We start from the raw sequence: 22,931 nt of genomic DNA, 5'->3' as shown, positions 1-22,931 counted from the left end.
GTTGTACTGATGCAAACTGCCATCATGTGAAGAGAAAGGAATGAAAAGCTCGCTTTATGACGGGGTTCCTATCGGCTGAAAGAGCGTGGTTTATTATATGAATTGCCTTATTGCGGTAAGTGAATGCAGCGGCCAAGTCGGTACTAGAGTATAAGCTGCTTTGTAGTAGGAATTAGAGCAGGCTGCATATACATATGTACGTACTAGAACCCGGGGGCTGCATCTCAGCTGGATGGATCTAGACGAATAATCTTATCGTCCTTTTTAAAATTTTCAGCTCCAGCTGAGCTGCTCTCTTTCCGTCCCAGACTCTGGTCTAATCCAAGTGTGAGGCTGGACGCGGTTCGGCCCCTGACACCGGATGGACGCCAGGACGCTAAACCGAATAGACGCTGGTGCTCCCTTTTCCTGGGGTAGCAGCTGGACGGACCATTCGATAGCGGGCGATAGATTAGGTAGTATGTAATACGGGGAAAACGTCAGTCAGGTACAGCTCTATCTAGCATGTCACTCACGTGCTGTGGGCATAGTCGCATCTACTATCAGCATCATCACTAGCATCGCCATTAGTTTGTGCCTTACGAAGGGCGCAGAGCCGAAAAAGCATAGCAAATTTTTGTCGCATTCTATAGCAAACGCATTTGATCTTTTATATAAATACCTGTCACGATGGAAGACCTCGATTTCAGCTTCATTCTCGATGATGAGTTTGACGCAGTGTAAGCGCTGCTACCCGAACTGGCCCTCTCCTAAATGACCGACGGACTGATTTGTGATCAACAGCGCAATAGCGAGAAGGGATGATTTCGAGACTTGGAAGACCAAGAAATATCCCGGTAAGTGAGAGGCAGATGAGAGAGCGTGAATTGATAAAGATTGGCTCATATGGCTAATGACTCCTTTCGTCACCGCCAGCCAAGGAGCATGCCCGCAGAGTCGCCAAGGCGCTGGACATTAGCGACGGCATCATTTATCTGCCTGGTCGAGCGACTGAGAATTACGAAGATTCGGACCAGCCGCCGCCTTTGAGACAGCGCAGATAGTAAGCCTTGTAATCTATGCATCTATGCCCGTTTCACTGCTAACCACGGAAACGAAGCTTCTTCTATCTCACCGGCGCAAACTTCCATGACTGCTACGTCACATATGAGATCCGGGCAGATGTCCTCACCCTCTGGATCCCTTACGTCGAGCCCCGCCAGGTCCTCTGGTTCGGCTCAACGCCCGACGCTGCCAAGGCGAAGCAGCTTTACGACGTCGATGATGTGCGCTACTCGACTCAGTTAGACAAGTTCTTCGAGTCGCGCTTCAACTCATCAACCCAGCTGTTTGTCTTGCACCCGGACCAGACGCCGACAAAGGCCAAAGAGTTGAAGTTCAGGATTAATGACTGGAAGCTCCAACCTGCCATGAATAATTCGCGATGCATTAAAGATGAGTATGAGATTGCCATGATTCGTCGTGCCAATGAGGTTTCCAGTGCGGGACATCGCAAGGTCGCTGAAATGCTTCTGCGTCTCCAAAATGAGCGTGAGATTGAAGCTATTTTCCAGGCTGTGACCACCGCGCGGGGAGCTCGCTCACAGGCTTATCCTGTGATTGCAGGCTCGGGCGCGAATGCCTCGACGCTGCACTATGAAGATAATGATCAGTCTCTGGAGGACAAAGAGCTTGTCGTTCTTGATGCAGGATGCGAATGGAATTGCTATGCCAGCGACATTACTCGTACGCTGCCCATCTACGGCAAATTTTCGACAAACGGCTCGGCCGTGTATAAAATTGTCGAGCAGATGCAGGAGGAATGCATCGCCGCCATCAAGCCTGGCATCAAATTCTACCAGCTGCATCTCCACGCTGCTGCAGTTGGCCTCAAGGGTCTCCATAAGCTCGGCATCCTGAAGGGCGACCTTGTTGAGATCGCCAAGGCTGGCACCATTACCGCATTCTTCCCACACGGGCTGGGCCACCACGTTGGCCTAGAGGTGCACGACGTCCCTGGCGATTTGCCATTGATGATTCTCGTAAATCTGGGCCTGGACGGCGGAAAGCGCGATATGATTTCTGCAGATATGCTGAAAACCATGAGGATGTATGATGGAGAGCTGGTGCCTTCGCGCTTGAAGTCGGGTAGGGAGAGACAGGTTCTAAAGCCAAACATGGTTGTCACTGTTGAGCCGGGCATGTGAGTTTTTCTTTTCTTTTCCTACATTAATTTGAGTATACTGACATTGGGGATTCTAAGCTACTTCTGCCGTGAGTACATTGAGGGCTACTACCTTAGCAACCCGGAGCACGCCAAGTTCATCGACAAGGACGTCCTCGAGCGCTACTATAGCGTAGGAGGCGTCCGTATCGAAGACGACATTCTTGTTACCGAAGATGGATACGAGAACTTGACGACCGCGCCAAAGGGCGAGGAGATGATTCGTGTTATTAATGCACAGGGAGCTAAGCAGTAGATTATTTTCATGAGTCTTGTTTTATAGAGGGGGTTAGTAGATTGGATACCATGATACACATTGGGGTAACGCTGTCGTGATATTTGATTGGGTTGAAGTACAAGTTGCTTTTTATAATGGCATATATACCGCATAAGAAGATTGCTTATTCATATTATTGACTAATTACTATGACTGATTGGCATCGACTGATAGAGAGAGAGTTGGGAGGAAAGAGTATCAATATGGCCATATGCTTTACTTTAAAGTACTCGACTTCTACCATCTCTACTGCCTCTACTGCCTCTACTGCCTCTACTGCCTTCACTGCCTTTACTGCTTCTATTACTTCTACTACTTTTAAAGTACTGTTAATTAGCCTCATCGGTTTTATTCAACTTAACCAAGGCTGTCCAATTAATAAAAGGTTATTTCATTCAATTAAGGTCACCTCAATTTATGCTTATTCCTTCTCGTCACTATCAATTATATTTTATACTTTTCCGCCTATCGCACTCCATCTCCTCTTGCAATTTGGTCATCAGAAAATCCTTCTTTAACATCTTTAATATAAGTGTCAAATTTGCTAGTCACCTTGATGGCATACTTCAAATGGCCCGCCGTCATCGTCCTGCCTTGAAACTGAGCCCATTGCCTAGCAGTGGTGATGACATTGCGTATCTGTCGTCCATTCATCTCTTGCGTAGATAGCTCAACGATATAGCTCTCGACGTCATCATAGTCAATATTGTCCTCTTTGAGAGATTTAAGACGGCGGAAGAAGTTACGCCAGATCTTTTCTCGCTGTGGTCGAGTCAGTGGCTCGTAATGCAAAGACAGCTGTATGCGTGATTTGAAGGCCTCGTCGAAGGTTCCAACACGATTTGATGTTAGAATGAGGATGCCGTCATAATATTCTAATGCGCGGAGAAATACTGACACAAGAGCATTACGAGCTAAGTCGTTGAGAGAACGCTGCTCTAGAAATACCTCTGCTTCATCTAACAGGACTATGCATCCCCAAATTTTACCCAAATAAAAGACCGACTCCAAGTATTTCTCTACCTTTTCCGGCTCGGTCCCAATATCGCCGCAAGTCACAGCGTATAGAGGCTTTTCAGCCATCTCAGCCACGCTCTCAGCTGTGAATGTCTTGCCTGTGCCTGGTCCTCCATGAAGAAGCATGATTAGTCCATTGCCCTTGTTCTGTATGAGGTCCGTTCCTCTCTCTGCCGCAACTTTGTTAGTGACGAGGGCCTGGACTAGATCTTTGGTGTCATCGTCGGCGACAAGATGTTTGAAAGCATCTTTGTTCCACGATATTTCTCGAATTAGATCGACGTTGAGGTCCTCTGAGTTGCTACATATTAGCAGCGAAGGGGCACTAGTCTGACTGATTGGTATGTACATACCCCATTTTTTCCGTCGTAAATTGAAGCCAAGAATTGTTCGAGGTAGTAGGTATATATCAGGCTCAGGCGGCGCCTCTTGCTCTATGAATGTCGCTTCCACTTTGGATTCAAGCGTGAGATCCCATCCAGCTCCAGATTCAGGATGTAGTGCTTGGTAGGTAGGATAATCTATCATGTAGCGCTGTCCTGGCTAAGCAAATATTTCAGCAATCTTAATGTCTCATTGGCCAAATACTCTGAAAAACTCACTGTATAATCCTCTTTCGTTTCACTTGCATATGAAATGAACTTTCTATGCCGGCAACTCCAAAATATTTTTCCTCGCTGCTCAAGAGATTCACGCAACTCATGCGGGGCAAATCGAAGAGGAAATATACTCAAATTCACAATGGGAACTTCCGTATCCTCTGTACCAGCATCAAGTTTTACACTCAGCCTTTTTGACATTCGATAAAATTTGCCATTATATCCGTACGCCCATACATTTACTCCCCATTCCTGCTGAAATTTCTTTGGTGACGAGATAGTCGATTCATTTATCTTGTGTAAATCGCTTCGTAAAATGTCTGAAACTTTATCTTTTTCATCATTTTCTTTGTTTAGCCAAGATACTGCTAGATATGCCTCGACGAAGTCTTCATCCTTGTGTACCAAGGTGTCTCCGGGCCGAATCAAAAAACTCATGGAGGCTTGAGAGACCATTCCGCGTTCAAATTGGTCATCGATTCGATTGTAAATGCCACTGTAGTTAACCTCTATCCAACTGGTCAGATTACGGATGAGTTGTGTTTGATGCTCTGACAGGTTGTTGAAGATATGTGATTGGTTTCGGTAATAGTACCACCAATGATATGGTGCTTGTATCTCTTCATTCTCAGAACTGCGAGGGAATATATTCCCTGAACTCTCGTTATGTTTCGTAAATGCCTTTAAAGCCGCCTTCATATTCTTTGAGACGAGCCGTATGATCTCGCTTGTAGGGGTCGGATCGGGAATCTTATTCTGCCGCAGGGCAGTAGTGGTGTCTGTCGCCCTCACTGTATCTCCCGAGTAATACCGATAAATAATAAATGCAGGAGACATGTATTGAACATACGCATCGGGATATAGTATGAGTGAATGAGCTTTAAGCTGTAACACATCGCCATTTACAGCCCAATATGGCTTTTCAAGATAGGTCTCTTCTTTCCCTTTCCTTGAAATACAGTGAAACACCTCGAAATTCTTGCGGCGCTTATTTTCTCGCTGCTGCTGTAGGCGCTCGCGTAGGCTCTCGTTCTCGATTTGAAGTTCCCTAACCTTCTCCTGCAAAAGTAACGGGGCGGAATCAAATTGTTGGCCAGGTGCACTCTTTAGTCTGTGGATCTGAAACGCAGATGTAGTATTAATGTCGGTGCTGTCGGTGCCAATCTGAGAGGTGGCGCGTGCATTTGGTTCATCCACCTTATCCAGAACATCGCCCAAGTCTGTAATATCGCCCAAGTCTCTAATATCGCCCAAGTCTGTAACATCGCCTTGGTAAATCCTCGTATTTGATCCGAAGCTATTCGATGACATACCTCGTTCGTCTGGGTCCGCCTCCTCTTCTCCCGCTGTTTGCAAGACTTGGAGCTTATCTCTTACAGACTTTCCTAATGATGTCTCATCTCTAGAGATGGTGTAGTGGCTCGTAAGACTATGCTTGGTAGTTTCACCTTGGGCGAAGTTATCATCGGTAATGTGTCGTGGTAACGTTGTTGACGTTGTTGATGCCCGCTTGATGAAATCTTTATCTCGCATCGGGCTTTTTTGTTGACTGTGTGGGATCATATTGGTTTTGTTTAGTGTACTCTATATAAAGCAGCCTTTTCAATAGAATGAAACAAAATGATAGGTATAATTATATAGACATATTTCCACAGTGTAAAGGGCACAGGGTCTCATCAGGCAGAAACGCATGCACATGTAGCCTGCTTTCCTGGCCAAAAGATTGCGAATGTCGCGTATCAAGCTGGCTAAAGATCGCAGGCGGCCTCGAGCGGAGAAGGCAAAACATATGCTGGGATCATCCGCCAATAATAGTCAGCGTTGCTACCTGGTTCCTTTGAGCACTCAGCCTTGCCACTTCTGTTGGGCGTACTATTTGCGCAATGTAACTCAACCAAGCCTCACTGCCACGCCAGTCTGCGCCAGGTTTTGGATAGCTGAAAATATCGTGCATTGCTAACAGCTGAGACAGAATTATGGATATTTACATTTAATTGAAAATTCAACGTCTAACGTAGATAAATTTTCTCAGGCAAATACATATTTTCTCTCTCTTTCATCTTCTGGCGTCGTTACTACTACCTCACCCCTGATCATTCCCCGCATTTGAGCTTCGCTGCCTGCTTCTCATTAGCTACTACAAGCCTGGATGCATTGGCAGAGAATTTTCAGCAATGGTATGATTCTGGAAATCGTGCCATGGCCAGCGCTATTGAATCAGAATCTGGACCTAGCATGGCTGAAGAAGCATTCCAAGCTGCTGTTAAACAGCTTATAGAAGATGGCGACCAAGGTAAACATATAGAGCGCATTCTGCAAAACGCAGCAACTTTGCAAGATATTGAAGAGGTGGTGCGCAAATCTATGAATGTGTATAAAGCTAGAGGGAAAAATCCGAAAACTATAAAATGGCTGGACAGAACGACAAAGAGCATGGTCTACTATTCGAACGTATTTGAATTGTTTGTTCCCCAAAATCCTCAATACGTGTCACTTGCTTTTGGAGCCATGAAATTTCTTTTCACGGTAAGCAATATATAGGTTTGAAAGAACTCCGTTCAAAGATAAGCCAAACAGCATATAAATGCAAATAGTGAACTAAATAATATTTGTTTAGGCGGCTGTAGAGCATGAAAAGACCACGCAGCTCTTGGCAAAATCCATCGCTCAAATTGCAGAGAGCCTTCCACGAGTCGATCTTTCATCAAATCTTTACCCGACACCCCAAATGAAAGTAGCACTCGAAGGGCTATACGCCTCGATCCTCAATTTCCTGATGAAAGCATATAATTGGTACAACGAAGGGAAGCTTTCGCATTTCATCCAGAGCGTCAATCGGCCTCTGCATCGTATTTATGCCGATTTAGTTGATGAAATCGCGGAAAATTCTCGAAAAATCGATCGAATAGCCGATGCGGCATCACATGCTGAACTTCGTGACATGCATAAAATGCTCGCAGGCGTTCAGTCCCAGTTGCATTTATCGAATGCAAAGATGGACGATGTTCTTAACAAGATGGCTGGTAAGCTTATATACCCTGAAGTAAAAAGAAAATTTACTCTCCAAAGCGAGAGCAGAAGTATGCTTACTTTCGATAGCATATCATGCCATCCAGTCAAGCACCATACTAGATACAAATCAAAGAGTCTCAGATCTTCAGATATCCCAAATACTCACCTACTTATCTGACGTTCCACTTGAAGATCCACTCAAAAGCCTCCAATATCATCTCTTTTTTAGGAACCGACGAGCCCAAGGAGCAAGTCTATCCACAGCCACGAATCCCTTCTGGCTTTCTTCTCGATTCCAATCACTATTCTCCACCGAGGGCTCAGCGATTGCCGTGATGAAGGGAAATTTCGCTTGTCGGCAGGTATTGCAAAATTTCTGCGTTGATGTCATCGAACACTTGAGAAGTTCTGACCTTCCAACCCTCTGGGCGCTGAAGAAAGCCGCGACACCTAACAATGAGCAGACTCAATTCTCTATTATGGATTTGCTTAAATACCTGATAGTCCAAGCTCTCAAGCTTAACGAGAGTTTAAAAACAGAGAAAACAATGGCCTGGCGCTGCGCACAGTTTCAGAGGGCCACCACCGCTGCAGAGTTATTTCAGCTTTTGCTGGCAGCGTTGGACGGCCTTGGTCGGCAGATCTACTTGGTGATTGACCTAGAGACGATAGAAGAGTCTTTGCAGAGTTTAGATGGCTTTAACATCGTATCTGCGTTCCTGCAGTCATTCCATACTTCTCAATCTCCGAATACACGACTCAAAATCATCATTGTACGGTATAGAGCGAATTCGTCTGAGACGCAGTTAGATAGCGATGCTGCTTTGGCAGTTGTCCCGGTCAGAGCAGTAGGACGAGGCAGACAACAAGGCAAAGAAGTTAGGCAAAAGGTCAAGACTGCAGTGCGCCGCGGAATTACAAGACGAAGGAATTGAACAGTAAATGATATGTTGCTTATTTGATCCAACTCATGCATGCTATATAACTTAGATATCTACGAAAAAAACTTGTAAATACGCCTTTTGTTTATACAAAGAGCCGCCGTATACTAGCCCCTCTCCACCTGGCACTCATAATCTCACGTCAAAAACGTTAAGCGCATCATCGTCAAGCGCATCATCGTCATCGAGTCCCGTAGTTAGTACTAGTTTACAAGTACTTCTTTGGTGAATTCGCTCTTCGTCGCTTATACAGCACATAACCAATCACCAAAATAACCTGAGTTCCGATAATCACGGCAATCAGCCTTCCATGTCCAGGAACGCTATCCGCGACTCTCTGAGTCAAAGAGTTGTGGTGGACCCTCAGGGCACCTTGCACCGATCGCTCATTGTCCTGGAGCTTCTTGTGTAACTCATTGTTCATGTTGCGCACCTCGTTCTCCAGCGCAATGATGCGTTGCCTGAAGGAAGACAACTCATCAAGCAGCTCGACCTTGCTCTGCAGAGCAGCAAGCAGATCCTTGATCTCATTGTGGCGCTGCTCATCCATCTGGTGGTGGCGGGAGACGGAGCGGTAAACAGATGAGAGCTGATGGTTGGTGCCCTGGAGACGGTTGTGCAGGTCCTGGAACTGTGTTTTGGAGGTCACGAAGATGTCGGCCTCTTCGTCGGCAATGTCGACAAACGACTCATCGCCGCCACTGGTAGACTTCTTCTGGTATTGGAATTTGCTCCTGTCGTTGTTATCATTGTTATTGTTGTTATCGTTGTTATTGTTATTGTTATCGTAATTGTAATTGTTGTTATCACCGTTGTTGGAATTGGTGTCGTGGCTGGAGGTATCCGACATGACCACCATCTTGAAAATCTCAAAAGAATCGGGGTTGTCAGGAGTGGAGGCGGTCACACCGACATCATATCCAGTTGGCAAGCTGACGCGGTCAGTCTCAAAGCAAGTCTTGCCGTCAATCTGAACCCGGAAGCCGGTTGACGTCTGGCGCATCTTGATCTGCGATGGGCGTCCCAAGTTGCGGTAGCTATACTGGCAGTGACCAAAGGCCAGCTGGTCCACGCTGTGGTGCTGCGTGTAGTCTATAGATCCGTCATTCAGGAAGCCGCGGAGCATTCCGCCTTGGCCGCCATGCGAATCAACAACCAGCACCAATCCCTCAAACCTGCCCGCGCTGTAGACGCTCTTAGCGCCAATGTCCTTTCCATGGTTTGCCAGCCAGATATTGAAGTTGCCTCCAGCTCGATCGGGACCGCTAGCACGGAAGTCGACGTCGACGATGAAGTTCGAGTGTTTCAAGGGCTGCTCGCTCCATATCGCACCTCGCGCATTGCCTGGCGCAACGGGGGTGAGGATGACCTTGCTGGAGAGGATCTCGGGTTTGGTCGGCTGGCCAGAGACGACGAAGTTGGGGATGACACCAGGGTTGTCTGCGGGGCTTATTCTAAAAGACAGAGACACATTAGCTGCCATATCCTAAGCAATTGAGTCGGATCTGCGAAAACATACCGCCCTGCATATCCAAAACTCAGCTCGCTGATGAGGAACTGAGCCTCAGTAAGGCCGGCACCCAAGAGGGCAGCCAGCGGCACGGAGAATCGCATTGTGGGATTGACGATGAGGGAAATGTCTCAGTCTAGATTGGCACTAGAGATGAAGACAAAACCAGACACGGGGAGACGAGAATCGAAGAGTTCCACAAGACGAGAGTCACCAGCTTTCAGCCGTTGATATAGCCGCCTGCAGAGGACACTTTGCACTAGAGATGCGCCTTTGCGACCAGCGCCGCCAAGTAGCCGGTGCCAACAACAAAGTGTAAAAAAAAAAGAGGAACAAAGAGATTTGAGAGGAACAGATTCTAAGACAGCAGCCAACAACAAGAAGAAAAAGAAGCCGCACAGACACCAGGGAAACAAGCAAGAAAAGAGGGAAAATGAAGAAAAAAAAGACCATCTGGCATCTATTCCCAGCAGCCGTCCAACGAGGCGATTCTCCAATAGCCTCTATTGGCAGGAGCCACTTACACCGCTGTGGCTCAAACGTGGCGGGGGACGAGTCTCTAACGTGCGCTAGACCCCAACAGGCAGCAAAGCAGGCAATAGTGAATCAAGGGTTTGGATGGATGTATGGGGTAGGAGGTGTGGCTGCTGCCGTTATGTAATCCGCCCTTGGACTCCAAGTGGTCGCAATTTGTTCTCTACGATCTGCCCTCTGCTCAGCGCTTCGCTTGGAATTGCGCAACTCTTGTTATCGACGCAATGCGGTAGTGTTTTCGTCCAGCTGCAGAGACAATGGCTGAATCGTACCCAACTTTGACGCAGTGCGCGCTGGTGGCCGCCGCGTTCAAGGTGCTCCTGTTCCCAGCCTAGTAAGTGTGCGCGCACATGCCAGCTTAGCTGTTTTGCTTGTGATGGAGCTTGCCCCAGGCCATCACGAAGTGGATTATCTACACTGGCTAACGCTCTCAACCTGCGCAGCAAATCGACCGACTTCGAAGTTCACCGAAACTGGCTCGCCATCACCAACAGCCTCCCCTTGTCGCAATGGTACTACGAGAACACCTCAGAATGGACCCTCGACTACCCTCCCTTTTTCGCCTACTTCGAGTGGCTTCTGGCCCATCTCGCGCGACTGATAGACCCGGCCATGGTGCGGATAATCAACCTCAACTACGATAGCTGGGAGACTGTCTACTTCCAGCGATTCTCTGTCATCATTACCGAGCTCATCTTGGTCTACGCCCTGCAGATGTTTATCGACTCGTCGCCCTTGCCCTCAAGGAGGGCTGCCCAGGCCGCTGCACTGTCTGTTATCTTGTCGCCCGGACTGCTCATCATCGATCATATCCACTTTCAGTATAATGGCGCCATGTACGGTCTTCTCGTGGCATCCTTGGTGTTGGCGCGGTGCAAAGATACGCTACTACAGAGCGGCCTCCTCTTTGGCGCGCTCCTGTGCTTTAAGCACATCTACTCTTATCTTGGCCCGGCTTACTTTGTCTTCCTTCTGAGTAAATACTGTCTGTCATCGAGATCCATTTTCCAAATCAAGTTTTTGAACTGCGTCAAGCTCGGACTTGGACTTGGCGGAATATTCGCGGCTGCTTTTGGACCATTTGCGCTGATGGGGCAGATCCCCCAAGTTCTCAGCCGCTTGTTTCCATTTTCTCGCGGCTTGTGTCATGCCTATTGGGCACCCAATGTCTGGGCACTGTATTCCCTGGTTGATCGGGTTTTGATTTACTGTAAGTATAAGTTCAAGGTTATACTGCTTTGTATAGCGCAACGAGAAAGAAAATGATACTGACAAATAGTAGTTGCACCAAAGTTGGGGCTGCCAATTAATGCCGAAGCTTTAAATAGCGTCACTCGTGGCTTGGTCGGCGACACTGCCTTTGCTGTCCTACCCGAAATTACCCCCAGAACCTGTCTCGTCCTGACGCTATTGTCTCAAGCTCTGCCCCTGATCAAGCTGTTTAAACGGCCTACCTGGGACAATTTTATCGGAGCTGTGACGCTATGCGGATACTCGTCGTTCCTTTTCAGCTGGCATGTGCACGAAAAGGCGATTCTCTTGGTCATCATCCCTTTCAGCTTGATTGCCTTGACGGATCGACGACACCTCAGTGCATTCCGACCGCTGATTGTTGCGGGCTATGTATCGCTTTTCCCCCTGCTCTTCACTCCTTCAGAATTCCCGATCAAGACGATATATACAGTCTTTTGGCTGGTGCTGTTCCTCATCGCCTTTGACCGCCTGGCACCCGCATCGAACAAGCCGCGAGTTTTCCTCTTGGACCGATTCAGCACGATTTACATCGCCATCAGCATCCCTCTGATTGCGTATACTTCTCTGTTCCACCAAATTATATTTGGAAAGCGACTAGAGTTCCTTCCCTTGATGTTTACGAGTTCCTACACGGCGATAGGAGTGGTGGGCAGCTGGGTGGGATATATGGTTGTGTATTATACATCTTGAAGATGATATCTGGGAGAGAAAAAAACGAGGGCATAATGATACCCCAAAACTAGATAGATTAGAATTGCTTGAATTATTTTCTCATCTTTTTATGCTGCTGTGTTGTGGCCTTGGGTAGCCAAATCTTATGCGACGCCTGAAGTGCGGCATTGAAGCCGGCTTAGTCACCATGTAGGGTCGGGACGAGTGGGGCGCTCCACGTGAGGCGAGGCTGAACGATTCCCGTTTTGTGTTCGGCGGGTGGCACTAACGCTGAGGCTGGGGGTGACCGAGACAGGGAATGGGACGAGAAACACAAAGTGCCGGCGTTGGGGGAGAAAATGATCAGATTTAGCGAGGGGTGAAGAGCTGCAGATGAGATGTCTGGCTCAATTGGCAAGATGAGGCTATTCATCTGATTTCTTTTAATACCCGATGTGATAGCCGTAGGCAGAATGACGTCAGGGCTAGTGCGTCGAGTTGCCCAATTTGGAAATTAGGGGATTTGATGAAAACATGGACCGTTGCTACATTTTTCAGGTCGTATATGGAATCGCATGTAATGAAGAACTGATATTTCTGTGTGGTGCAGTGCAAGCGTGCTACTGCGTGGGCAAAAATGCGCTGTAGCTGCAGCTTCGACGGCGCTTCAATGCACATGTCGCGTCTTTCACTCCAGAGTGGCTCCCGAGGAGGAGAACCAGCCCGGCTCCGCCAGATTCGACCTACCTGCGGCCGCCGATCCGCGCCGTGCACGTAGCGAGACATAAATTGGCGAGAATTGGATAAATAAGCTCAGTTCAATTTATATATTATTCTTTGAATCTCTGGGAATAAAATGAGTGCAAAAAAGCGAGTGACTTGATTATTTACGGAATGTTTGTGCGTGTTGAAAAGTAAAAGTTGGATGAATGGGTTCTGGGCTATTTTTCACATCTTTTTTCTTAGGCCCTTGTTTTTGGGGGGAGGACGGGCTACGGAAGGCCGGGGGTGGGAAGGAAGGGGGAAGGAAAAGGGAAGATTGGACGGCGGCAGACAGGAATTTTGGGCCAGCATGTATCCGAGAGGTGCAGCGGTACGGGCGAGGTACATGCTTGAGGCTGATATGATTGGGGATGTGTAGGGGTTTACTTGGTGCAACGCGGTAACTAAGATTGATTTCTGGATGGAAATTGCTGAATTAGCTGTTGTATCTGAGATTGAATGAAGTAGAGACGCTTTCGATTTTTTTTTTCGTCTTATTGTGCTCTTTGTTTTTGCTTTCACGGCGATAGCACTAGCGCTTTGTGCAATACTACATCTATTGCCTGTCTATATCTACAATTTATTATAGAGTGCATCGGCTTCTGATCCTCAAAATAGAAAAAATGAAGATCTTGTATGCTATTTGGTCTTTGAATAATACCAATTATATCAAGCCGTTCATATTCAACAACAGGAGTGCTGTCTTTTTTCCTGGCTTTTTCGGAAAAGAGACAATAAGTACCTCCCAGGTACCCCCTGCTCCCATGGTACCGACAGAGTACCGCCTGCCGACACCACCAAAAGCCCCCTTCTAGGCTGTGTGGCTACCGAGCACAAGCCCGCTAAACCGCTAGACGCTGGTCTCCACGGCGGGACGCATTTTCCCTCCCAGCATTACCTAAAGGTCCCGGAACTTGAACTCTAGTTCGTTCCGTGGCAGCTCTTCCTCCCACCCGCGCAATTCTTTTTTCTCCTCCTCGTCCCCATCGGTTGCACGTCACTCGGTCGCGTCGTCTCGAGGCTGCCACCAGCTGCCGCCACCGCCTCGCATCTCGAATCCGCAGAATATGCCAGCGGCCGATCTCGCCGTCTTCCTGCCCGGACCGCGTTCCCTCTAAAGCTGCCCGTTCTAGCCTCGTGTAAGTGCGATTCGAGCATCTGAACGACCCGCCTCCAGGCACCGCGACTTTTTTCCCCCAGCCCGACTCCACGTCCTCGAAACCGCGAGCCACAAACACAAAGCCACACGAATTTCTTTTATACAGCTTTTTATATCGCCCATTTGCAACTTGCTTACGGCCGAAGCTACAGATTCGCATTTCGCCTGTGCCTGGCCCGGATGCCTGTTCTGCCGGGTCCCTCGATTAGATAACGCGCTAAGCTTCCGGCTTCTTCATCTGCTCCTGATTTGCCCTCGACGGTGAATCTGCGACGCTTCTTTGTTCTCTTCGCCTCCCCCGACCGCACTCTCGACTCCAATCTCGGCTCGCAAACATGGTATGCAGTCACCGCCAACCGCCCGAAGATTGCCCGCAGCTCACTTACACGCTACTATAACAGGTGCTCTATAAAAGGAAGCCGGTGCAGTTTCTGCCCCCAGCTGAGGTCGAAGACGAGGACACCGAGGTATGCTGGACATGACGGATTCACCGCTGGATCTCTTGCTGCAAGGAACATGGAGAGCATGGGGGCTGACTTGATCTGATATTGGTTGCGCTTTAGGTCTGGCAAATTCCTCAGACAGGCGAGATATTCGTATCTTACGAAGACTATTTGAATCGGTGAGCCTGCCTTGTTTCTGATTCTTATGCGCCGCATTGCTAACGTTTTTTTGACATTCTTTAGCATGGATTTTTACAAACAGGTGACTAGCCTTGAATCCCCCGGTCGTATCTGTCGCGCACAAGCCCGCCGTGGAAGCAAATACTAAAGCTGGAAATTTTATAGCGTCGGTTCAATGACGAAATCACGGGCCATTCCGGTCTTACATTCTTCGAGGCTCTCACCAGTGAGGTTTGTTTTGCTTACACTCCCATGTTTAGCTGATCCCTGGCTCATCTGGCTGTAACAGCGTGCTGGTGGACAAGAAGTGGAGGCTGCTTTCCCCGAGGCGCTCAAGGGCCCTATTCTTCGCAAAGTCCAATTCCAGACCATTTCCCGCCTGGACAACCTCGTCGACATGGTATATGACGAATTTAAAGCCGACTTTTATCCCGGGGAGGATGTCTTTGTGACCCTTGATGAGTTTAACAACGAGAGACGCCCCTGTTTAGTACGAGAGAAGACAACCTTTGGTGCCAGAATCTTGCCTGACGGGTCGAGCTCGCTCCCCACAACTCGGTATCTGGTTGTTCTTAGCGGTGGGTCAGGGAAAGAGCACATCGTGACTGATGATAACCTCAGCCGTGAGCGTGGTGCCTTTACAAAGTCTATGCTCCGGTCTTTCATAAAGAGAACAGTTACCAGAGAGGCTTGGAATGGCGCGCCTTGGCTGGTCAAGAACGATTACGCTACGCAATATCATATTGACACGAGGATCCCCCCTCACCTTCGCCACGACACCAAAATCCAGGAGCGTAGGCAGCTTCTGGCGCAAAAGCGTGAGCGGAACTCGCTGGATGGTGTAAATGGACACAGCACTGTGCAGACTGGTCCAGTGCGCCTACCCGAATTGAAGCCTGCTCCTAAAAGTCACAAGGGGAAGCAGACTCCCGGCAGCTCAGGAAAGGGTCTCAAGTGGCCCGGCGACATGGTTCACGATGGTGTGAATGGTGCTGGCTATTCACGACACGACGAGCAAGCTGCTATACCACGCGAGCCGACGCCTCCACCCCCGCCGCCTCCACCGAAATATCCCATCGAAGATCTGCAGCTCGAACCCCGGGCTGGAATTGTGCGCCCTCCACTCAAATTCATATGCAGAGATCCTCCCGTCGAGATACAAGACGATACTGATCGCCGCCAAACCGACCCTGTCGATCTAATCCATCGCGGACTCGACATGGAGAGCGTGGGACCCCTTCTAGAGACATGGGATACGCTCAATGTTTACTGCGAAATTTTCAAACTCGATTCTTTTACTTTTGATGATTTTCTCGAAGCGATGGAGGTTGCTTATTCCAGCGCTCCTGTTCAGCTGTTTGATGAGATCCACTGCTCAGTTTTAAAGATTCTCGTTGATTCTGAGTCTGATGGCGGCAAGGTGCGAATCACGCTGCCAGAAGTGGATGAGGAGGACAGCGACGAAGAAGAGGACGACGAAGAAGAGAATGAAGAGGAGAGTGGAGAAGAAGATGCTGAGCAAGAGGACATTCCCGTCGCCAGAGCTACGCGCAGCAGCCTGGCAAAAATCGAAGCAGAGAGACTGGCCGCTGAAGCAGCAGCTGCTGAGGAGGAAGAGCTCCGAGCGGAGCAAGAAACCAAGACCCGAGCTGAAGAGCTTATGAAGGAGTTTGACTGGATTGAGCACCTACGAAAACGAAACTTTCAGGACGGTGGCTGGCAAAGAATTTTAGTTGGTCTGCTGCACCAACTCTCCAAGAACGAGCGCCAGCAGAAGGCATGCGAGGAGCTGTTGCAAAAACTGGTACCTGCTGAGATGGTGCCATCTCCGGAGAATGTGAAGAAACAGTATACCGAGATGGATATCAATTATCGCGTCAAGGCCCTGCAGCTTATCTGCATGCTGACAATGGAGACCAAAGCTGTCCGAGGTTACATGGAAGACTGCAGCGAGACGATGACCAAGTACCGCAAAGACAAGATTGAGTGGCAGCGGCAGCGAAAGCAAGTGTAAGTTGGCACTTCTACCAATGTGTCATGATACGCGCGCATAATATCTTACTGACAATTTTGCTACAGAACGGAAGAGCTTCGCCAACTGAATGAGCAGCGTAAACTGTTAATGCCAGAAAATGAACCTGCTGAAGAAACCAATGGTACCCCTGTCAAGGAAGAAATTGACGTCAAGATGGCAGATGTGGATGAATCAATCATTAGCAAAGACGATGAAGCCGAGGACGATCAGGATGAGAGCTCCAAAAAGAAGCGCCGGGGCCGCATCTTAACAGATAAGAAGAAGAAGCATGAAGAAGAGGAGAAGATCAAAAAGGCTAAAGAAAAGGCACTGGAAAAAGCCAAGCCGCAGCAGTCGAAGCAGTACATCAAACTCTTAAAAGACATACAAAAGAAGGAGGATGTTATTAAGAAATGCGAGGAGGAGGTTGCCATCATCGATAACGACCTACGCGAAGCCGACTGTCCACGAACTCGAGTACTTGGAAAAGACAGATTCTGGAATCGATACTATTGGTTTGAGCGAAACGGCATGCCCTATGCGGGATTGCCTGATAGTTCCACGGCACATGCTGAATACGCGAACGGGTGTATCTGGGTGCAAGGCCCCGATGAATTGGAACGAGAGGGATATATTGAACTGCCTACCGAGCTGCAGAATGAATACAAAGCCAAGTTCAATATGACGGTCCCGGAGAGGAAGGCCATGGAAGAGGGTGGCAGCAGCGTTTTCACCGCCAAACAATGGGGCTATATTTCAGAACCGGAAGAACTGGACCAGCTCATCAAATGGCTGGATCCTCGAGGATTTAACGAGATCAAACTACGGAAAGAATTGGTCGCCTATCGAGATAGGATAGCCACGCACATGAAAAATCGGATAAAATGGGTCACTGGCAAGGCAGCAGAAGATGAAGAAGCCGAGAAGGAAGAGGAGAAGAAAGATGAGCCAAAACGAACGAGACCAAGAGCCCGCGACAGGACACCTGAGTCTGTTCCTACTTTTCGCTGTCTGCAGTGGGAGAACACGATGGCTCTGGACGAGCTGGGTCACCTGCACAGCGAGCCGCCTCCACCGCCGCGATCCAGGAAGCAGACAAAGAAGCGAGAAGCTATGGCTGAGCCAGCAGCAAGACCAGCCACGAAGACTCGCCGCAAGTAATGGGACACGGGTTGCATTTTGCCTCACGAGCTTGAATATTTTTGTTTCATCGCACTGCAGATAAGCGGCGAACACCCAAATGTATATTTAAGTGGCTAAGTAGGCTCCTGGTTTATGAGCAGCAGATTTCCTAATCTCTGCTACCATGGAGTGCTTGTCGGAATATAGCGCATCATAACGATTTGGTTAGATGGACTTTGTATTAGAATTAGACAGGAGTTGGGGAACTGATATGAAAAGAAGAAGAGAAAAAAGGCATCCTTGTGTTTGGTTTTGTATATTTTCTTCATTCGCTTCATTTTTGCATGATATAGGCATGGTGTAGGGGAGACTTGTATATAACCCATTTGAAAGCTTGGATATTGGTTTCAATTGAAAAAGCTCAATTGGCAACAGCTCTGTTGAATGGATTGGGGCTCTTTTAAAGAATTTTGTATTGTGAGAGCGATATGGGATAAGTGATGCTGCACTGTATGGATACTTGAGGTAGAAGGGTAGGTATGTATAGGTACTGTTCCATAGTATTATACTATTAAGTTATGGCATCTACTACATCTACTACATCTACTACATCTACTAGTCGAGTAGTCGAGTAGTCGAGTAAGCTGAAATAAATACCAACCTTTGGCTTGGCCAGTCCAGATGACGATGAAGTCTATTGAGACTTTTATTGATGCCAATAAGACACGCAACTTCCTATTCGATCGTAACATTTTTCGGTCTTGGTAAACATCACCCTGGATCTGACCACCTTGTGTAGTTGATAAATTTCACTTACCCAGAATTTTAGATGGTGTTCTCGATAGTATGTTAAACTGCTCGCTCGAGAGGTTCTACTTCCCCAAAGATATCCTCTATTGAGACTCATGTGAGCTATTTATTTATCCTAAACTTTGTAGATATCCTTAATGCTTGTGAGGTAGTGCATTGTAAAAACCATGGTCCACCTCTTCCATAAGAAGAAGAATCAAAAATATTATCAAGTACTCGGCAATTCGAGTGACAATCGATCTAATCGATGGGTCCTAAAGATTCGCTTCCAGCGATGCTCAGTCAGTATCACCCTCCTCCTCAGTTTTGCCTATTTTACAGCGTGTTTTCTCCCAACTCCTAGGTACTGGGGAAATCTTGAAGCGTGTTCCGACATGTGAGCTACTTGGTGTTACCAATTCCATCACACCGCCTTTCCACTATCTCATCGAAGCCCGTTTAAGTCCAATTTTACATTACTCCTCTAGTTTACTCAAACTGGAAAAAATACACCACCAATCCGTCTATTCTTTGAGTATATAAGGGACTTCGTGTCTTCAGGCAATCCCAAGTACGTCATATCAATTTTATATTCAACATTTCTACTGAGTATGCCCTTCGAGATCTCGATTTGGAATCATTAGTCGCGTATACCTTCTGCAAGCTTTCCTCCCCTCTCCTGCAGCAGCTTAACAATGTCTTCGTGTCCTTCGGAAGCCGCCCATAGTAGCGGCGTCATGCCTTCAATATCCTTTGCCTCAATGTCAGCTCCTTTATCAAGTAACAGCTTAGCAATGCCTTCATAGCCACCATACGCTGCTAATAATAGCGGTGTCATGTACCAGTTATTCTTTGCCCTAGTGTCAGCTTCCTCCTTAAGCAGCAGCTTAACAATGCTTTTATCATCATTATAAGCTGCCCATAATAGCGGTGTCATGCCTTCGATATTTTTGACCTCAGTATTAGCTCTTTTCTTAAGCAGCAGCTTAACAATATCTTCATAACCGTTATATACCGCCTGCCATAGACGGTGTCATGCCTTCATTATCTTTTGCCTCAATATCGGCTCCTTTATTAAGCAGCAGCTTGACAATGTCTTTATAACCTCTTGAAGCCGTCCATAATAACAACATTGATTGCCCTTCATTTTTCTTTACCTTAGTATTAGCTTCCACGTTACGCAACAGCATAATAATTCGTTTATGGCCCTCTGAAGCTGCCTGCCATAGCGTTGTTATTTGATATTCATTATCCTTTACCTCAGTATTAGCTCCTTTCTTAAGCAGTAGCTTAACAATACCTTCATGATCCAATAAAGTCGCCTGCCATAGCGGAGTCTTCTGATATAGATTATCCTTTGCCTCAATATCAGCTCCTTTCTTGAGCAGCAGCTTGACAATGCCTTCATGTCCCATCAAAACCGCCCGACATAACGGCGTTGTCTGACATTTATTATCTTTTACCTCAATATCAGCTCCTTTCTTAAGCAGCAGCCTAACAATGCCTTTATGCCCTCTTAAAGCCGCCCGCCACAACGGCGTTGTATGATATTGATTTTCCTTTATCTCAATATTAGCTCCTTTATCAAGGAGCAGCCTAACAATGCCTTCATGACCCTCTGAAGCTGCCTGTAAGAGCGGCGTCTCGCTATTATTATTCTTTACGTCAATATTTGCTCCTCTCTCAAGAAGTAGCTTGACAACACCTTCATGACTTCGGAATGTTGCCCATTGTAACGGCGTATAAATTCCACTTCTTGCCTCGATATTGCATCCTTTTTCGAGGCATAGTTTCGCGACAGCTGTAAGACCATAATACGATGCCAGTATGAGCTGCGTAGCATCCTCAGGAGGGCTATCATGTCTGTACCTCGGAATTATCTGAGACCATAATAAGTAGCTTTTTGAATCTGGATTACAAATCCGTAGAGCGAAAGGCGAAATAGCATCATTATCAGCAAGGTCAGCCGCATGGAAATGTGCGATCCAATTTTCAGCTGAGTAGTCCAAAAAGTCTAGATATTGGCTATTATTTAAGCGCATCTCTTTTATATCTTTTTGAAACCTATCAGTAGAGTTAAATAAATCAAGGTATATCATACAAAGCTCTGCTAGAGTAGTATGCGCATGGCGACTACTAATAGAGTGCTGCCAGCTTAATGATAACGGGATAATAGCAGGCGACGATGATTTTGCAAGAAGAAAGTCTCTGGCGGTTTGATGAAGAAAATAAATCTTGTTATTGTATACCGAGATAAATAAGCCACATAGAGATCTAATCCGAGACTTAAAAATATCCGCATCCTCCAGGACAAGGTCATAGATAGCTTGGGATGTTTTGGCCAGATTAATAGCGATATTCATTTCCGAGAGGGTTAACGGCCGGCTAGCGGCCAACAGAATACTTAAGACTTTCTGCACTATAGAGGGTTCTTTAGACTTGTTAAGAATGCGCTCATATACTTCGTTGATACTGCTAGGAAGCGTGGCTATAGTAGTCTCAATCCCTTTCTGAGTTTTCTTAAAGACCTTTTCCTCGAGATGCTTAAATATAAGATATACCCAGAGGTAGGTTCTATGAGAAATGCTTTGCAGCCTTGCTGTTGAGTAACTTTTTATTTTTGAAGTAAAATTCTTCTGTGCTGATAATTGGTTGATCCGATGTGTGATAACATAGTTAACCTCGTGACTAATTGCTTCTGAGTCGTCTTCTCCCGGTATACGAATATCTGGAAATGTATTCAATAAAGTGTGAAACTGCGAGGTAATTTGCTCGTAAGGGCGGCACGTTAACAGATACTTTAACTGGCCACTTGAATGGCCATCGCTAAATTGGCTTTTCACATTTCGTATCAAGTCCGCAAATTCAGACTCTGCACACTCATTTAGTGCATCAACAACTATAATTACAGGCCCTGTCTCAGGATCTTCTGTAACATTTCGTAAGATCTTCCAAAGCGATGCTGTAGATTCGGATAAACGTTGCCCGTCTTTGTCAAATTGCGGCATAGCATGTTTAATCAGAGCTGGCTTTTGAGAGAAGATCTGATGGAGTAGTGCGCATAGTGCTTGGCGAAAGGTGTTCTGATCTTGGTCTTTAAAAAAGAAATAGCAGATAGCTGCCAATCGTGGTAGTTCATAGTCAACAAGATATTTGGCTAGGACTGATTTCCCGCAGCCGGGATCTGCTGTAACTAATAAAGGGCCTGACTCCTGATTTATCCACTTTTGGAAATTTTCATGCTTAAGAAACCAAAGGCAGGTATTCTCGACTCTCTCTTCAATTCGGTCTTTATACCATTCATATGTGGCATCTTCGCTATCAGATGTAAGACGGAATAGCTGGTGGCATTCTTTCTCTTTTTCAGAGAGCCTCGTTGCAACTAGGTCTTTTTGTATCTGGAGCTGCTCCTTTGCAATATCGCGATGTTCTTCTGTCACTTCATGAAGACCTATGTCAAGTTAGTGAATGCTTAGAAGACTTTATCATTCTGTTATTTACCAGATAGAGCTTCACTGATTTTCCTCTCAGCGTCAATTCGGGTGGGAGCTATGTATTTAAGAGTTTCTTTTGTATATGCTGCAGCTGTCATAGCCGCATAGCGCTGCCATGCTTTATTTTTATGTGAGTCTGAATAACCACAGATTCCACGAATAACTAAACACGGGAAATGATTCATCAGACCAGCAGCCTCCATCTCAAAACAAAGTATGTCTTTCCTCTCTATCAGGTCATCTCGAACTAAAGCATCTTTCATAAGTGTATTTGCAGAAGCGATTAGACCGTAATGAATTTCTGGGCTGTGGCCATTCTCATCTCTCTCGCACCGCTTGACTAGGCTTGATGGATTGTTACCGCAGCCCGTGGAGCAATCAGCTTCGCCTTCCGCTGAGTGAATAACCAGAGACTGATACAGCCTATCGGAAGATGCATCAGGCCGTTTGTAATTTCTTCGCAGTGTTGGCTTTTTTGCAAGAACGCTGTCAATAGCTTTTTGAATTTTATTTCCTTCGAGCTCATGCTCTGCCCTTAGATTATTAACCGCCGTCCGCAGTAGCGTTGGTGCTTGATTCAAAAATCCTGTCTCTTTAAACTTTTCACCTTGTATGGATTTTCCAAAGTCGTATTGAACTACAGCTCCCTCTCCATTACTTGAAATGCCTACCACAATATCGCCAAGGCGAATGCCATGTTTTTCACTTGGAGCGCCGCCGCCGATTCCTATGATATTAGGGAAGCTGTGTAGCATATCTTTTGCAACGCCTGCCGCAGATGATATTCCGTATTCACCATTAGGGAGAACTGCTATAACAACATTGTGGCGGCCAATCCTACCTAGAGTATAGCTGTTATTATCGTGGGGGGGGGGGGGGGGGGGGTGTGGGGGGGGGGGGGTGGGGGGTAAAAAAATAATTGGGGGGCCACCCATGACATGTATTGGGCACACAAAAAACCAACAAAGTA

The 22,931-nt window shown here is 47.0% G+C and overlaps 8 protein-coding genes across 8 annotated transcripts in view; 4 read left to right on the top strand and 4 right to left on the bottom strand.

Annotated features, from left to right (window-relative positions):
- The first annotated feature begins 514 nt into the window (after positions 1–514).
- GGI43DRAFT_418092 (aminopeptidase P family protein) lies at positions 515–2,746 on the top strand. The gene is made up of 5 exons (XM_083207497.1): positions 515–719; positions 784–836; positions 916–1,042; positions 1,100–2,182; positions 2,243–2,746. The coding sequence occupies exons 1-5, from the start codon at positions 670–672 to the stop codon at positions 2,457–2,459; spliced, it is 1,530 nt and encodes a 509-aa protein (XP_083055636.1). The 5' UTR covers positions 515–669; the 3' UTR covers positions 2,460–2,746.
- Positions 2,747–2,945: 199 nt separating this feature from the next.
- GGI43DRAFT_426252 (P-loop containing nucleoside triphosphate hydrolase protein) lies at positions 2,946–5,659 on the bottom strand (the record flags this gene model as incomplete). Its single annotated transcript, XM_083208617.1, has 4 exons — positions 2,946–3,790; positions 3,851–4,040; positions 4,463–5,215; positions 5,294–5,659. The coding sequence occupies 4 exons, from the start codon at positions 5,657–5,659 to the stop codon at positions 2,946–2,948; spliced, it is 2,154 nt and encodes a 717-aa protein (XP_083055635.1).
- A 636-nt stretch (positions 5,660–6,295) lies between these two features.
- GGI43DRAFT_431718 (uncharacterized protein) lies at positions 6,296–8,171 on the top strand (the record flags this gene model as incomplete). Its single annotated transcript, XM_083209445.1, has 3 exons — positions 6,296–6,622; positions 6,714–7,119; positions 7,196–8,171. The coding sequence occupies 3 exons, from the start codon at positions 6,296–6,298 to the stop codon at positions 8,041–8,043; spliced, it is 1,581 nt and encodes a 526-aa protein (XP_083055634.1). The 3' UTR covers positions 8,044–8,171.
- On the bottom strand, positions 8,151–9,827 carry GGI43DRAFT_273316 (concanavalin A-like lectin/glucanase domain-containing protein). The gene is made up of 2 exons (XM_083201117.1): positions 9,569–9,827; positions 8,151–9,503 (listed from the first exon to the last, which is right to left on the bottom strand). The coding sequence occupies exons 1-2, from the start codon at positions 9,661–9,663 to the stop codon at positions 8,258–8,260; spliced, it is 1,341 nt and encodes a 446-aa protein (XP_083055633.1). The 5' UTR covers positions 9,664–9,827; the 3' UTR covers positions 8,151–8,257.
- Positions 9,828–10,260: 433 nt separating this feature from the next.
- On the top strand, positions 10,261–12,532 carry GGI43DRAFT_418079 (dolichyl-P-Glc:Glc1Man(9)GlcNAc(2)-PP-dolichol alpha-1,3-glucosyltransferase). Its single transcript, XM_083207496.1, has 3 exons — positions 10,261–10,427; positions 10,537–11,303; positions 11,376–12,532. Exons 1-3 carry the CDS (start codon positions 10,351–10,353, stop codon positions 12,035–12,037), a joined length of 1,506 nt encoding a protein of 501 aa, XP_083055632.1. The 5' UTR covers positions 10,261–10,350; the 3' UTR covers positions 12,038–12,532.
- A 1,136-nt stretch (positions 12,533–13,668) lies between these two features.
- Positions 13,669–18,283, top strand: GGI43DRAFT_418076 (uncharacterized protein). The gene is made up of 7 exons (XM_083207495.1): positions 13,669–14,257; positions 14,321–14,386; positions 14,483–14,541; positions 14,606–14,624; positions 14,708–14,773; positions 14,832–16,552; positions 16,622–18,283. Exons 1-7 carry the CDS (start codon positions 14,255–14,257, stop codon positions 17,715–17,717), a joined length of 3,030 nt encoding a protein of 1,009 aa, XP_083055631.1. The 5' UTR covers positions 13,669–14,254; the 3' UTR covers positions 17,718–18,283.
- Positions 18,284–18,524: 241 nt separating this feature from the next.
- GGI43DRAFT_418075 (ankyrin repeat domain-containing protein) lies at positions 18,525–19,918 on the bottom strand. Its single transcript, XM_083207494.1, has one exon. The coding sequence runs from the start codon at positions 19,402–19,404 to the stop codon at positions 19,108–19,110; it is 297 nt and encodes a 98-aa protein (XP_083055630.1). The 5' UTR covers positions 19,405–19,918; the 3' UTR covers positions 18,525–19,107.
- The window catches only part of GGI43DRAFT_273204 (uncharacterized protein), a 4,037-nt gene continuing 277 nt past the window's right edge, over positions 19,172–22,931 (bottom strand). Inside the window, exons 2-3 of the mRNA XM_083201115.1 lie at positions 21,969–22,802; positions 19,172–21,918 (exon numbers count right to left, since the gene is read on the bottom strand). Of these exons, the coding sequence (XP_083055629.1) occupies positions 19,475–21,918; positions 21,969–22,802 (3,278 nt within the window). The 3' untranslated portion in view covers positions 19,172–19,474. The remainder of the gene's footprint in view (positions 21,919–21,968; positions 22,803–22,931) is intronic.

The sequence above is a fragment of the Trichoderma evansii genome (assembly GCF_050947405.1).
Source record: "Trichoderma evansii strain SZMC 28006 chromosome Unknown GGI43scaffold_33, whole genome shotgun sequence".
Lineage (NCBI taxonomy): Eukaryota > Fungi > Ascomycota > Sordariomycetes > Hypocreales > Hypocreaceae > Trichoderma > Trichoderma evansii.
The sequence above is the reverse complement of the archived record's forward strand: the minus strand, read 5'-3'. Positions and strand labels throughout refer to the sequence as shown.

Coding starts and splice junctions, on each gene's coding strand:
- GGI43DRAFT_418092 (XM_083207497.1), top strand. CDS start 670: ATGGAAGACCTCGATTTCAGCTTCATTCTCGATGATGAGTTTGACGCA. Junction 1,043..1,099: donor CCTTTGAGACAGCGCAGATA/GTAAGCCTTGTA, acceptor ACGGAAACGAAG/CTTCTTCTATCTCACCGGCG. Junction 2,183..2,242: donor GTCACTGTTGAGCCGGGCAT/GTGAGTTTTTCT, acceptor GGGGATTCTAAG/CTACTTCTGCCGTGAGTACA.
- GGI43DRAFT_273316 (XM_083201117.1), bottom strand. CDS start 9,663: ATGCGATTCTCCGTGCCGCTGGCTGCCCTCTTGGGTGCCGGCCTTACT. Junction 9,504..9,568: donor AGTTTTGGATATGCAGGGCG/GTATGTTTTCGC, acceptor TCTGTCTTTTAG/AATAAGCCCCGCAGACAACC.
- GGI43DRAFT_418079 (XM_083207496.1), top strand. CDS start 10,351: ATGGCTGAATCGTACCCAACTTTGACGCAGTGCGCGCTGGTGGCCGCC. Junction 10,428..10,536: donor GTGCTCCTGTTCCCAGCCTA/GTAAGTGTGCGC, acceptor CAACCTGCGCAG/CAAATCGACCGACTTCGAAG. Junction 11,304..11,375: donor TGATCGGGTTTTGATTTACT/GTAAGTATAAGT, acceptor GACAAATAGTAG/TTGCACCAAAGTTGGGGCTG.
- GGI43DRAFT_418076 (XM_083207495.1), top strand. Junction 14,387..14,482: donor TCGAAGACGAGGACACCGAG/GTATGCTGGACA, acceptor GTTGCGCTTTAG/GTCTGGCAAATTCCTCAGAC. Junction 16,553..16,621: donor CAGCGGCAGCGAAAGCAAGT/GTAAGTTGGCAC, acceptor ATTTTGCTACAG/AACGGAAGAGCTTCGCCAAC.
- GGI43DRAFT_418075 (XM_083207494.1), bottom strand. CDS start 19,404: ATGACACCGCTATTATGGGCAGCTTATAATGATGATAAAAGCATTGTT.